Genomic DNA, 13,601 nt, shown 5'->3' with positions numbered 1-13,601 from the left:
GAGGAGGAAGACAGCCAATAAAAAGCAGTCATGGGCGTGGCGCTGTCAAACTTCGGGGGTGGGACCGAAGAGAGACAGAGCCGGGGGTGGTACCCAAGACAAAGCCAATGAAAAAGCTCCAGGTGGGCGTGGCGTCGCCAAAAGGCCAAGGGTGGGGCCAATGAGAAGCGGCGCCGCGTCCCCGTTATCCCCCCGCCCCCGTGGGGCGCGCGCTGAAACCACCGGCGGCCGTTAGGGGCGGGGTCTGCAGCCGCCCGCGCGCGGCTCGCGCCCTCCCCTTTGTGTCGCCATGGCGGCGGCGGCTGCGGCGACGAGGACCATGAACCAGAGGTCTAGCGCGGCCGGGGCCTGACGGAGGCTACGCGACTATGGTGGTGAGGGGCCCACGCGGCCGTCAGTCTGTCGGTCCGCGTGTCACTCTGTCCGTGCGCGGCCCCTCCCTGCGCGCCCCGCCCCTGGCCCCGCCCGGACCCTCGGCCTGCGCCGCCCCTCACCCTTCGTCGCGATCCCTCTAGTCCCCAGGCCAGGTCCTGGGTCCGAGCCCTTACCTCGACCCCGCCCCCTCCGCGCATCCCTCTCCGCGCCCTAAATGGGGCTGACAGTGGCCGAGGACCCAGGCTTTGAGGAGGGACTGGTCCAGGGAAGGACCCGCGCCACGCGGAGTGGCCCCCGCAGGGGTCTGCAGAGGCTTCCTGGAAACCAGTCTCCATTCCAGCGCCTTCCTCGGCATCCTCATCCACACCCTTACTCCCCCCCCTGGTCTAACCCCCTCCTCCTCCCAACAGCCCCTTTCTCATTCCTGAGCCCCACCCCCACCGGCTTCATCCTCAGCCTGACCCTTTTCTTCTCCTTCTCCCTCATTTTCACCCCCATCCCAGCTCCTCTCAATCCCCGTCCCGCATCTGTCAGAACCCTTACCTTAGCCTTTCCAGCCTCTCCCCTCCTTACTCCACCCAACAAGCCAGTACTGTACCTCCCCTTGATCCTTGGGTCCTCTCCATCTTCTTGTGCTCATCTCCCCTCCTCCACTGGCTCCCTCTCCCACCATTCATCCATTCATCCATTCGTACCTCATTCCCTCACTCAACAGACATGCTCCAGGCACAGAGAGAGTCAGATCCCATCCTGCCTTGGGGAGCTTCATGGGCTGGCAGGGGACAGACCCTGAGGGTGAGACCCAGGGATGAACTCCGGGTTGCAGGGACATGGAGGAGGGAGAAGCTGGAGCCCAATGTGGGGAATCCCTGAATTCCCATCTGGTAGTTGGCTAATTTATTCATCAGGTTTTACCTAGCCCATGCTGTACAATGGGGCTGGCACTGGGCATTGCAGACCCAGAGAGGAATGCAGTATGATCTTCCCTATGAAGAGTAGCAACTGTGCCCACCTCTGTGCTGGGCATGCTGGGGTGTCTCAGCCTGGGGCCCTGTTTCTGGGGAGATAAAAAGTCCAATGGGGGAGATGGGCTTGTCACCAGATAGTGGCATCTCAGGAGTGCTCAGGGCTATGATGGGACAAAGTCAGGTAAAGTTGTGGAGCTTGGGATTGGAGGACCTCAGAGGATGGAGAGAGTCTAGAAGAGATGCCTGGCACAACCTAAAAGATCAAGAAAGGCTTTCTGGAGTAGTACACATATGAGTTGAGGCCTGAGGGGTAAGGAGAGGACCTAATGATAGGGTGGAGACAAAGATTCCAGGCTGAGGAAATAGCATGTGCAGAAGCATAGAAAGAAATGAGAAGAAGGTGGTGCTTTTGCTGGACTCTCAGAAGTTCAAGAGCTCTGAGAGTAGGGACAATGGGGAGAGATGGGACTGGAGAGGTAAACAGAAACCAATTTAGAAAAGTTTGAATATCAGACCAGAGACTTCCAACTTCATCTTGAAGACAGCAGAGAGCCATTGAAGGTCCAGGATCTATGGATAGACAGGGCCAAATTTGGGTGATCCTGGCACTTGTGAAGAATCTGGAAGGAAGGGAGAGGTTGGAAGCAGAGGACTGACAAGATGTGAACTGTGAATGTCCAGAGTGTGGCAGGAGATAACTGTACCCTGCAGAGGCTACTGACGGGTCTTAAACAGGGAGAGCTGAGCCCACCATGCTCTCTCTCCTGTTGATGACTCATGCCTTGGCCCCTGTTCCTCTAGTCCTCCACTCTAGACCACACATGAAGAAGCCTATCCTCAGTCCAGTCCTTACCTCCTGGTGACCTACCATTTTGCCCCATGCTCAGGAAAATGTGGAGCAAGGAGCAACCTGGGCCTGTAGGTCCAGGCTGGCAGATAACAATGATCCTTTTGTCTCTTTGCTCCCATCTCTGGGAGCCTCTGATTCTTCTCTTTGCTCTACAGGCCCGCAGCACTGACAGCTTGGATGGCTCAGGGGAAGGCACAGTGCAACCTGTACCCCCAACTGGGGGGTCCAATGTGAAGGGGAAGCCTGGGAAGAGGTGAGGGGTGATGGAGGAAAAGGTTTAGCTTAGGAGGAAGGGAAGCTTAAAGAGGGAGGGAGCCTGAAGGAGGGAGTCATTGGTGATGTGTCACCTTCTCCCAGGCTCTCAGCTCCTCGAGGTCCCTTCCCCCGCCTGGCTGACTGTGCCCATTTCCACTATGAGAACGTTGACTTTGGCCACATTCAGGTATGAGGTCTTTGCATCCAGGTAGGAAGGTGAGATCCTACCCAAACATGAACCAATATCAACTGCTTTATCACTGAAGTCTGTTACTATTCTAGCTGTTCCTCCTGTCTGAGCAGTCAGTAGCAGGAGTTGCAGGGGCTAGGGCAGATGGGAAGAGCTGCTCATTTGTTCATCCAATTGTTATTTGACTTATTCACTGATTTTTTTCTTAGTTATCTGTTCTGTGCCAGGGCCCTATACTCTGACCAAAAGATCAATAAGTCCTATCCTTGGGAAGGTTCAGGAGGGTGACACAGACCCATCCCTAGATAGTGCCAATGTAGAGAGGTCAGGATTGAGACAAAAGTGAGGCCTTCATGTGGGCCTTTGTTTCCCTCTGCAGCTCCTCCTATCTCCAGAACGTGAAGGCCCCACCCTCTCTGGAGAGAATGAGCTGGTGTTTGGGGTGCAGGTGACCTGTCAGGTAAAGCCACCCTTGCTTTTCATGTAGCCTAAGGAACTGGCTGCCATGGTCCTGCTCAATGTAATGGGACCACTGTTCTCTTCTGTCCCTCTTGCTCCAACAGGGCCGTTCTTGGCCAGTTCTCCGTAGTTATGATGACTTCCGTTCCCTGGATGCCCATCTCCATAGGTGCATATTTGACCGAAGGTTTTCCTGCCTCCCAGAGCTCCCCCCACCCCCGGAGGGTGCCAGGGCTGCTCAGGTAACATACTTGTTGTCTCAGCCCCTGCCTCAGCCATTGGTGTGTCTTCACTAGGCATGAGTGAAATCACCATGGTGGGGGGATAGATAAATATTTAAAGATTGGTATGGTCTGAGTCCCATGGAGAAGCCTTAGAAATATAAAAGGTTCTGGAGGCTTCCTTTAGTTTTGGGATCATGGGAAGGTCCAGAGATTCCACAGGAGGGTTAGCATAGCCATATCAATTGCACACTGGAGATTAGCACAGCTTGTTTACCAATTGATGTGACAATATTTCAACACCCATGCATCCAGGTTGAATTTTGATCCTGCCCAGAGATGAGCCAGGGCAGAGTGGGAGGGCAGAGGCTCTCTCAGCATCTGTTCACAGGAGCCTACCCTTACAACCTGCCCACAGATGCTGGTACCACTGCTGCTTCAGTACCTGGAGACCCTATCAGGACTGGTGGACAGTAACCTCAACTGTGGGCCTGTGCTCACCTGGATGGAGGTGGGCATGGGCAGGGGGGCTTAGAATTAGAAGAAAGCTAGGGTGTCTGAGGTGTGAGAACCAGCTGGGAATGTGTGTGGGCACAGAAAAGAAAGGAGCCAGAGTGAGGGAAGCGTTGGTATTTTAGTGTCTATGTGGGCACCTGTGAGAGAAGTATGTGTCTATGTGTATCTGTGTTTTAGCAGGTGTTGGACTATGGGAACCTGAGCATTTAAAGGTATCCCAGTTAGAAATGGATTGGGCTGTAACTCGAAGAACATCTGGTTTAAACCAGAGGGGTTTTAGATAGTAAAAACACTCCAGATGCCGGAGTATGTGGCGAGGTCTTGGGGTCAGAAGAGTCCTGGGACTTGTCAAGTGTGGAGAAAAGGGAGAATTGTTTTAAAGACGGGGGCGGGGGGCAGGAATTTAGGTGATTGACCAATAGCTCTGAGTGACAGAGGCTCTTAAGTTGGGGGACAAGCAGTGACATCACTGGGCGTGGAGGAACTCATCTGTCTTTATTAACTCTTTCTTCTGACCTCTCCTTGCTACATCTTACCTCCCTCTCAGCTGGACAATCATGGCCGGCGACTGCTCCTCAGCGAAGAGGCCTCACTCAATATCCCTGCGGTGGCTGCTGCCCATGTGGTCAAACGGTACACAGCTCAGGCACCAGATGAGTTATCCTTTGAGGTGAGGCTGTGGGCAAGCAGGCTCCACTGGGCTCCCCACTTCCCCTGCCCCTTCTGACCCCCCTCCTCCCACTTGCCCATTTCCAGGTAGGAGACATTGTCTCAGTGATTGACATGCCACCCACAGAGGATCGGAGCTGGTGGCGAGGCAAGCGAGGTTTCCAGGTGAGCCTGGCTTATTTTGGACATGTGGGTCTAGGGTGCCATGCCAAGTTAGGTGGCCCAGCCACTGACAGTGCCTCCTCCTCAGGTTGGCTTCTTCCCCAGTGAATGTGTAGAACTCTTCACAGAGCGGCCGGGTCCAGGCCTAAAAGCAGGTAAGTGCCGTGGACAGAGTGGGAGGCCCCCTGCATCCTCTGCCTACCATCCATCCTTTCCACCCATTGTCCACCCCGCAGATGCTGATGGTCCCCTGTGTGGCATCCCAGCTCCCCAGGGTATCTCCTCTCTGACCTCAGGTAATGGAAACCAGGGGTCAGGTCTATTCCCCCTGCCCCACCAGGCTTATGACTGAGCTGACCCTACGGAGCCTTCCTTTCCCCTACAGCTGTACCTCGACCTCGTGGGAAGCTAGCTGGTCTCCTTCGAACCTTCATGCGCTCCCGCCCTTCTCGGCAGCGGTTGCGGCAGCGGGGAATCTTGCGGCAGAGAGTGTTTGGCTGTGACCTTGGAGAACACCTCAGCAACTCAGGCCAGGATGGTGAGGATTGGGTCCACCACCCCACCCCACCCCTCTTATCTAGGATGCTACCTCCCAGCCCTGACTCTGTTGCTTTCCCCCAGTACCCCAAGTGCTACGCTGCTGCTCTGAGTTTATTGAGGCCCACGGAGTGGTGGATGGAATTTACAGGCTCTCAGGCGTGTCCTCCAACATCCAAAGACTGCGGTGAGGGCCCTCCACCAACCCCTTCCATAAGATTCACTGAGCTCTTCTCTAGTCCAGCCCTGTACTTTGTGCCAGGTTCATAGTTATTGGAATTTAGGAAGGCACAGAGAAGGGGTGAATAAAAGCTGGGGTCAGGGAGGGAGGGCTTCCTCGAGGAAGTGACACCCCAGCTAAGGCCTGAAAGTGAGAGTAGAATTAGCATAAGCAGAGGGATCAACCTTCTCTGGGCACCTGCCACATACTGAGCACTAGTCCACACAGAAACCTCTGCCCTCATTGGGCTCACATACTAGAAGGAGAAAAGAGCAAAAAAAGAAAAAAAAATGATAAGAGTTTACTAGAAGGTGACAGATGCTTTGGAGAAAAATTGATTAGGGGTAAGGAGGATCAACCAGGAAGGAGGATTGCAGTTTTAGATAGTGTGGGCAGAGGCGCCTCATGGGGAAGAGCTGTGGAGGTGGTGAGGGAACAGGCCACGTGGATCTCCTGGGAAAAGCAGTCACAGTGGAGCAAGCAACCAGCGCAGTGGGGATAGCAGCAGGTGATGGGGTGGAGATTGTTGACAGTGTGTGCCCTGCCTTTTCGTGACTGTTAGGATTTAGGCTTTTATTCTGAGCCAGGGAGAACCACAGAAGGATTCTAAGCCAAGAAGAGACAGCCTTCATAACAGTCTAGTGGTGGGAAGGAATGGGGATGGTGGCACACACCCAGGCTACTGGGGAGGCTGAGACAGGAGGATAGCAAGTTTAAGGCCAGCCTGGGCAACTTAGTGAGATTTTGTCTTAAAATAAAAAAGCGTTAGTGGTAGAGTGCCCCTGGGTTCAATCCCTAGTATTGGACAGAGGTCAGAGGACAGAGGCCATGAAGTGAGAGCTCAAAGCCCGAAGGAGCAGTGAGACCAGCAGGAGATTGTTCTACACAGGAGCTTCACCTTCTAGCACTGGGCCCCACCAGAGTTATGAATAGGGGGTTGCTAGGATTTTATCTGCATTTTCCAGTGACTGCTTAAAGCCAGATGAATGACACAACTTCATGGTAGGAACATGGTCGCTCTGGAGTCAGCCTTCAGTAGCTATAGGTAGAGGTCTCACACACCAGAGCCTCAGTGTCCTCTTGTTTAAAATGGGGCACCCTTGCCTTTGCCACACAAGGTTTTTTGGGGGGATTGTAATGTTCTCTCTCTGGATAGCTCAGCATTAGGCCTACGGAAGACAGTTATATTCATCTGCAGGAACTTGGGGTAGGGCTAGGGGAATATGGCTAGGTGAGCCAATTTGATCTGAACCTTCCTCCTCTGGATCTAATGACCTCAGGCATGAATTTGACAGTGAGAGGATCCCTGAACTGTCTGGCCCCGCCTTCCTTCAGGACATCCACAGCGTCTCCTCCCTCTGCAAGCTCTATTTCCGAGAGCTGCCAAACCCCTTGCTCACCTACCAGCTCTATGGGAAGTTCAGTGTGAGTAAGGGAGCTGGCAAGGTTGGAGGGTGCGGGGATGCATCTGGCCCAGCCCCATCATGCCTGTCCACCATCTCAGGAGGCCATGTCAGTGCCTGGGGAGGAGGAACGCCTGGTTCGAGTCCATGATGTCATCCAGCAGCTGCCCCCACCACACTACAGGTAAACCAGGAGCAGCAGGGAAAGACTGTGGTAGGTTCCAAGGGGGCTGAGGCTCAGCTGTCCCCCTCTGCTCCCTTTCTCAGGACTCTGGAGTACCTGCTGAGGCACTTGGCTCGAATGGCACGACATAGTGCCAACACCAGCATGCATGCCCGCAACCTGGCCATTGTCTGGGCACCCAACCTCCTACGGTAAACTGGCAGCTTACCAGCATGACCCTCTTAATATTTTTCAAGTAACTCCCATGTACCAGGCCCTGATCTTAGCACTTGCAACACAGAAGTGAGCAAGATCCTATCCTCCTGGGGCCCACATTCCCATGGAGGAAATGGACAATGAATCATCAAGAAGAAAAATACGGTGTAATATCTGATACCAAGAAGGAAGAGAGGAGTCAGGGAAGGGAAGTGTACCAAGTCATGCCAGTTTGAAGTTTCTAGATAGAATGGCAGAGAAGGCTTATGTCTTTTCTTTTCCTTTTTTTTTTTTTTTTTTATGGCCAGCAGCAAGGTAAGCCCTGGCAGATTTGCTGCTAACCAAGACAGGTAAAATCTGTATCCTGGAGGAGTTCCATGTTCTGGGAAACATGCAAATAAGTAAAACAGGTGGTGCATCAACAAAGGGCACAAAAAGTGTGGGAGAAATTAAATAGAATAGAAAGACAAAGGGTTCAGATAAGGAGGTCTACAATTTTAAATAAGGTGGGTGGGGAAGACTGCACTGAAAAGGTAAGATTTGAGTCAAGACCTGTGTAGGGTGTGTGGACTCTGGGAAGGAACAAGCCAAACAGAGGAGCAGTGAGTGCAAACAGAAGTTGGGATGAACCTTGATGTGTGGGAAGAGGCCAGTGTGGCTGGAGCTGAATTGAGGAATTGAGGGAAGGTAAAGATGAGGTCAGAGAGGTAATCAGACCAGATAGAGGCGTGACTCACGGATCATAGTGAGGATTTTGCTTTTAGCTGGAGTGTGCTGCAGCTGGGATGGGGCTCTGAGCAGGGAAGGCCCTGATCTGACTCAATTTTGTTCCCAGGCTCCCTCTTGCTACAGGTAGGAATAGACTCTGGGGACAGGGATAGGAACAGGAGGCCTGGGAGGAGGTGCTCTGATGTTCATGTGGAAGGGAACAGACTCTGGGCCAGTGTGTCAGTCAGCTTCACTGTAATGAAATACTGAGATGATTAACTTATAAAGAGAAAAGGTTTATTTTGGCTCACAGTTTTGGAGGTTTTAGTTCACAATCAATTGGCCCTGTTGCTTTGGTCAGTGGCGAAGCAACACATTATAGCACCTAATGGCCAGGACACAAGAAAGAAAGTGAGGAGGGGACTAAGATCCCCAAATCCCCCTTAAAGTCATGCCTTCAATGACCTAAAGTCCTCCCACTAACTCCGCATCTTAAAGGTTTCACCACCACCCAATAACACCACCTTGGGGACCTTATGGGGGACATTTGTGATCCAAACCATAGCAGCCAGGGTGTAGTAGAGGGGAGAAGAGTTAGATTCTGGATAGATTTTATAGGTGAAACCAACGGGTTTTGATGACAGATTGGATGTGGGTATGAAGGAAAGAGAGGGGTCAAGTAGGGAAGCTTGGGGAAAGGCTAGGCACTCAGTTCCACATGTGATTAGTTCAGGAAAGTCTAAGGTTTTGAACAGACAGTCATTACCTCATTGGTACCCCACACTGCCCACCCAGAACCTGCCAGCCCAGGCTTTAGGCGACTGCCCCCCGCCTTCTCTTCTCCCAGGTCCATGGAGCTGGAGTCAGTGGGGCTGGGTGGAGCAGCAGCCTTCCGGGAGGTTCGGGTGCAGTCTGTGGTGGTGGAATTCCTGCTCACCCATGTGGAGGTCCTGTTCAGTGACACCTTCACCTCTGCTGGCCTTGACCCTGCAGGTATGCCCATCCTACCCTCTGATGTCTTGGCTACTGCCCACTCAACATCAGGGCAGCAGTGGGAGGGAAGGTGGGCTCCAGCCCTATCCCTACCCCACTGAAGCCGGACCTCCCTCCCAACTCCTTGAGGACCCCGCCCGGCCCATCCCTCTCCCTGCACCACCCCCCGCCCCCTCCTTCTCATTTCAGCTCCTACGCTCAGGATCCCCACTTCTTGGCCAGGACGCCGTTCTTCCTTCACCCCTTATAGCTCCTGGGGGCACTTGGGGCCATGGGTCTACCTGGGAGGAAGTGGGAGGTCCCCAGATTTGACCCTGCCTGGGCCCTGCCCAGACTCCCTGCCCTGCCCGGGACCCCAGCCCAGTCAGGATTCAGCTCGTCGGAGGGCCCTCTGGCCCGAGGTAACTGACCAGAGCCGCTGCCCTTGCTGGCTGCTGGGAGCTGCCTTCTCATCAGCTCGTTCTGCCTCACCTCTCCTCCTCGCCTGCCTGCTGCCCCACCCCCATTCCCGCCTGATCCACCCTGGCCCCCTGCCTTGCCAGCCCGGGTGGGCATGCTGCGGGCCGGGCCGGGGCTTGGGCTGTGGCGCTTGGCTTTGCCTGTAGCCTTAAGTGACCCCAAAGCTGATAGTTTCCCCCTTTCTGACCTCCCCAGGCCGCTGCCTCCTCCCCAGGCCCAAGTCTCTTGCGGGCAGTGGCCCTTCCACTCGCCTGCTGACACTGGAGGAAGCTCAGGCTCGCACCCAGGGTCGGCTGGGAACACCCACTGAGCCCACAGCTCCCAAGGCCCCCGCCTCACCTGTGGAAAGGTGAGTGGGATTTTGGGGGACGGGGAGGAGGACTGGAGGTGCGCTGTGACTCAGATTGCCTTTTGTTTCTCACCCAAACCCCAGGAGGAAAAGGGACAGAGGTGAGAAACAGCGGAAGCCAGGGGGTAGCAGCTGGAAGACATTCTTTGCTCTAGGCCGGGGCCCCAGTGTCCCCCGAAAGAAGCCCCTGCCTTGGCTAGGGGGTACCAGAGCCCCACCGCAGCCTTCAGGTCAGTGGCTGTGGCTGTGCAGTTGGCACGGGGGGTGGGGGGATGGTGTGTGGAGGCCCTCCTACCTCTCCTACCTCTCCTCACAGGCAGTCGACCCGACACAGTCACACTGAGATCTGCCAAGAGCGAAGAGTCTCTGTCATCCCAGGCCAGCGGTGCTGGTGAGCAGGGGGTAGGCCCTACATGTTCCCAAGCATCATAGGGGAACTGAAGCCCTGGTTTTGTCCCCAAAGTTATATTTCAGATTTGGGGGGATTCTTGAATGTTTAAATTTTTAAAATCTGAACTTTAGGTACAATGAGTTGGGTAAAATCCACTATAACTCTGCCTCCTGGCTCATCCAGGTTCCTTTAAAACAGTCTTTTGTTTATGCATTCCTTTTCAAAAAATTTAAATACTATGAATACCCACCAAATCCCTAAGCACAGCTGGAAGAGCCCTAGTATCTTGCCCAGGAGTCCCTGCCCGCTCCCCGATCCTCTAAATTTGATGCTGATCATGAACTAGCTTCAAGGTTTTATCACATACAAGTATATGTGTAAAGAACATATTGCTCAGTTCTAGTTGCTTCTGATGCTATTTACAGGAAATGTTAAGAAAGGAGCGAGGAGGTATCATGCTGTCTACAGAATGAATTTTTCATTCACAGTTCCATTACGAACTGCCATCCGTGTTGCTGAGCATAGCCCAGATTCAGCCCATTGCTTTCTATTCTGGGGTGGTGTCCCATCCTAAATCCCCAGGGTGAGGAGTCCCTGTCATAGGTTGCTCTGCCACATTCCCAGGAGTAGAGGTGCTCTACTGTAGGGTCTGTACACATTGAAATTACAGAACAAGGGTGACTTGCTTTCCCCAAACAGTCCCATCTGGACACCCAGCAGCTCACAGACCCTGGGGCAGCAAGACTCCATTCTTGTTTGGGATCTGGAATGGTCTCTTCGTGGTCTTGCCTGAACAATTCTTCCTAAATCCACGGCCTCGTTGGCCCTCTCTAGGGAAGTGCCTCTTGTGTTGCTTCCTGCCTTTCTGTGGACCTGAGTCCTGTTTGCTCTGATGTCTGGTCTCTAACTGTGCCCCTTCCAGGCCTCCAGAGGCTGCACAGGCTACGGCGACCCCACTCCAGCAGTGACGCCTTCCCTGTGGGCCCAGCACCTGCTGGTTCCTGCGAGAGCTTGTCCTCCTCGTCTTCTTCCTCTTCCTCCTCTTCCTCTTCCTCCTCCTCTTCCTCCTCCAAGTCCTCAGCAGCTGGCCTGGGGCCACACTCTGGGTCCCCTTCACACCGCACCTCAGCCTGGCTAGATGATGGTGATGAACTGGACTTCAGCCCACCACGCTGCCTGGAGGGACTGCGGGGGCTTGACTTTGATCCCCTTACATTTCGCTGCAGCAGCCCCACCCCAGGGGACCCTGCACCTCCTGCCAGCCCAGCACCCCCGGCCTCTGCCTCTGCCTTCCCACCTAGGGTGACCCCCCAGGCTCTCTCACCTCGGGGGCCCACCAGTCCTGCTTCACCCACTGCCCTGGACATCTCAGAGCCCCTGGCTGTATCAGTGCCACCTGCTGTCCTAGAACTGCTGGGGGCTGGGGGAACACCTGCCTCAGTCACCCCAACACCAGCACTCAGCCCTGGCCCGGGCCTGCGCCCCCATCTTATCCCCCTGCTGCTGCGTGGAGCCGAGACCCAACTGAGTGACACCTGTCAACAGGAGATCAGCAGCAAGCTGGCACTGCCTAGTCCCCGGGGAACCCAGGGTCAACATGGTGAGTCCTGCTTGGTCCATCTCATACTCTCATAGACCCTGAGGTTGTCCCAGAACACAGCTGACTTCCTTCCCATTCCTTTCTCTGTAGGTCCTGGTATGGATTCACCATTGCTACCCCCACCCCTGACCCTCCTGCGCCCTGGGGGGGCCCCACCTCCACCCCCCAAGAACCCAGCACGCCTCATGGCTCTGGCCCTAGCTGAGCGGGCTCAGCAGGTGGCCGAGCGACAGAGCCAACAGGAGCATGGGGGCACACCATCTGTTCCCCGTTCCCCTTTCCGCCGCTCACTGTCCCTGGAAGTAGGCGGGGAGCCCGTGGGCATCTCAGGGAGTGGGCCCCCCCCTCACTCCCTGGCCCACTCGGGTGCCTGGGCCCCAGGACCCCCATCCTACCTACCAAGACAACAAAGTGATGGGAGCCTGGTGAGGAGCCAGCGGCCCGTGGGGACCTCAAGGAGGGGACTCAGAGGCCCAGCACAGGTCAGTGCCCAGCTCAGGGCAGGTGGGGGGTGCAGGGATGCCCCAGAGATGGCAGCTCAGTCCCCATGTTCTGTCCCCTCACAGATTCCTACTCCTGGCTTCTTTTCCCCAGCCCCCCGGGAGTGCTTGCCACCATTCCTTGGGGCCCCCAAACCAGGCCTGTATCCCCTGGGCCCCCCATCCTTCCAGCCCAGCTCCCCAGCCCCAGTCTGGAGGAATTCCTTGGGCCCTCCAGACAGGGGAGAGAACCTATACTATGAGATTGGGGCAAGTGAGGGGTCCTCCTACGCGGGCCCTACCCAGTCCTGGAGTCCCTTTCGCTCCATGCCCCCTGATAGGCTCAATGCCTCATATGGCATGCTTGGCCAGTCACCACCACTCCACAGGTCCCCTGACTTCCTGGTCAGCTACCCCCCACCCCCCTCCTGCTTTCCCCCTGACCATCTTGGCTACTCAGCCCCACAGCACTCTGCCCGACGTCCCACCCGGCCTGAGCCCCTCTATGTCAACCTAGCTCTAGGGCCCAGGGGTCCTTCACCTGCCTCTTCCTGTTCCTCCTCTTCCCCTCCGGCCCACCCCCGAAGTCGTTCAGATCCCGGACCCCCAGCCCCCCGCCTTCCCCAGAAGCAGCGGGCACCTTGGGGTCCCCGTACCCCTCACAGGGTACCTGGCCCCTGGGGCCCTCCAGAGCCTCTCCTGCTCTACAGGGCAGCCCCGCCAGCCTACGGGAGAGGGGGTGAGCACCACCGAGGGTCTCTGTATAGAAATGGGGGTCAGAGAGGGGAGGGGGCTGGTCCCCCACCCCCTTACCCCACGCCTAGCTGGTCTCTCCATTCTGAGGGCCAGACCCGAAGCTACTGCTGAGCCAGAGCTGACAAGGACCTTATCCCCTCCTTCGCCCTCAGTGACTCTCAGCCCAGCCCAATCCCTCATTTTGTATTTACTTGAGTTCCTGAGCCCTACCCCTGGTTTCTAACTTTGTAACTTGCTTCGATGGTCCCTCACCTCAAATCAATGTCCATCCACCCTGGCTAAAGGTTTTGCTTATCTCTCCACCATCCCCCTTCTGGGGCTTTCGCACAAAATCCAAGGGAGGGCTAGGCCGACACCCTGTTCTCTCTCCTCCTCCTGGAGTCCCCTGCCTGTCCTGACCTGTGCACAGGGGGTAGGGGGACAACTCCTGCCTGTCTTTCCTCGTGTGCCCCACTAAACCATCTGACAAAATTGACAAAATTAATGAATAAAAATGGTGAAAATGTGGCTGTTGTGTCATGCTGGGGCCAGACTCGGCAAATGAAAAAGATATAGGGTTGCTTTATCATCATTTCTTTCCTTTAGGCACTTGAGGGGGTGTCAGTCTTACTGGAAGGCTGCAGGGGGGTGATATCCTCAGGGAGAGGACATTGGCGCCCACA

At 55.2% G+C, this 13,601-nt stretch overlaps 1 protein-coding gene across 1 annotated transcript; it reads left to right on the top strand.

The window, feature by feature from the left end:
- The first annotated feature begins 286 nt into the window (after nucleotides 1-286).
- Nucleotides 287-13,446, top strand: Arhgap33 (Rho GTPase activating protein 33). Its single transcript, XM_076838328.2, has 22 exons — nucleotides 287-374; nucleotides 1,091-1,170; nucleotides 2,349-2,446; nucleotides 2,551-2,635; nucleotides 3,018-3,098; nucleotides 3,202-3,339; nucleotides 3,737-3,829; nucleotides 4,382-4,504; nucleotides 4,591-4,668; nucleotides 4,754-4,820; nucleotides 4,902-4,961; nucleotides 5,051-5,203; nucleotides 5,287-5,389; nucleotides 6,703-6,847; nucleotides 6,927-7,009; nucleotides 7,093-7,200; nucleotides 8,760-8,905; nucleotides 9,560-9,713; nucleotides 9,798-9,943; nucleotides 10,030-10,104; nucleotides 11,027-11,704; nucleotides 11,795-13,446. Exons 2-22 carry the CDS (start codon nucleotides 1,093-1,095, stop codon nucleotides 13,048-13,050), a joined length of 3,948 nt encoding a protein of 1,315 aa, XP_076694443.2. The 5' UTR covers nucleotides 287-374; nucleotides 1,091-1,092; the 3' UTR covers nucleotides 13,051-13,446.
- The last annotated feature ends 155 nt before the right edge of the window (nucleotides 13,447-13,601 follow it).

Source organism: Callospermophilus lateralis, chromosome 18 (assembly GCF_048772815.1).
Source record: "Callospermophilus lateralis isolate mCalLat2 chromosome 18, mCalLat2.hap1, whole genome shotgun sequence".
NCBI lineage: Eukaryota > Metazoa > Chordata > Mammalia > Rodentia > Sciuridae > Callospermophilus > Callospermophilus lateralis.
Note: the sequence above shows the minus strand (reverse complement) of the source record. Positions and strands in the feature narration are given on the sequence as shown.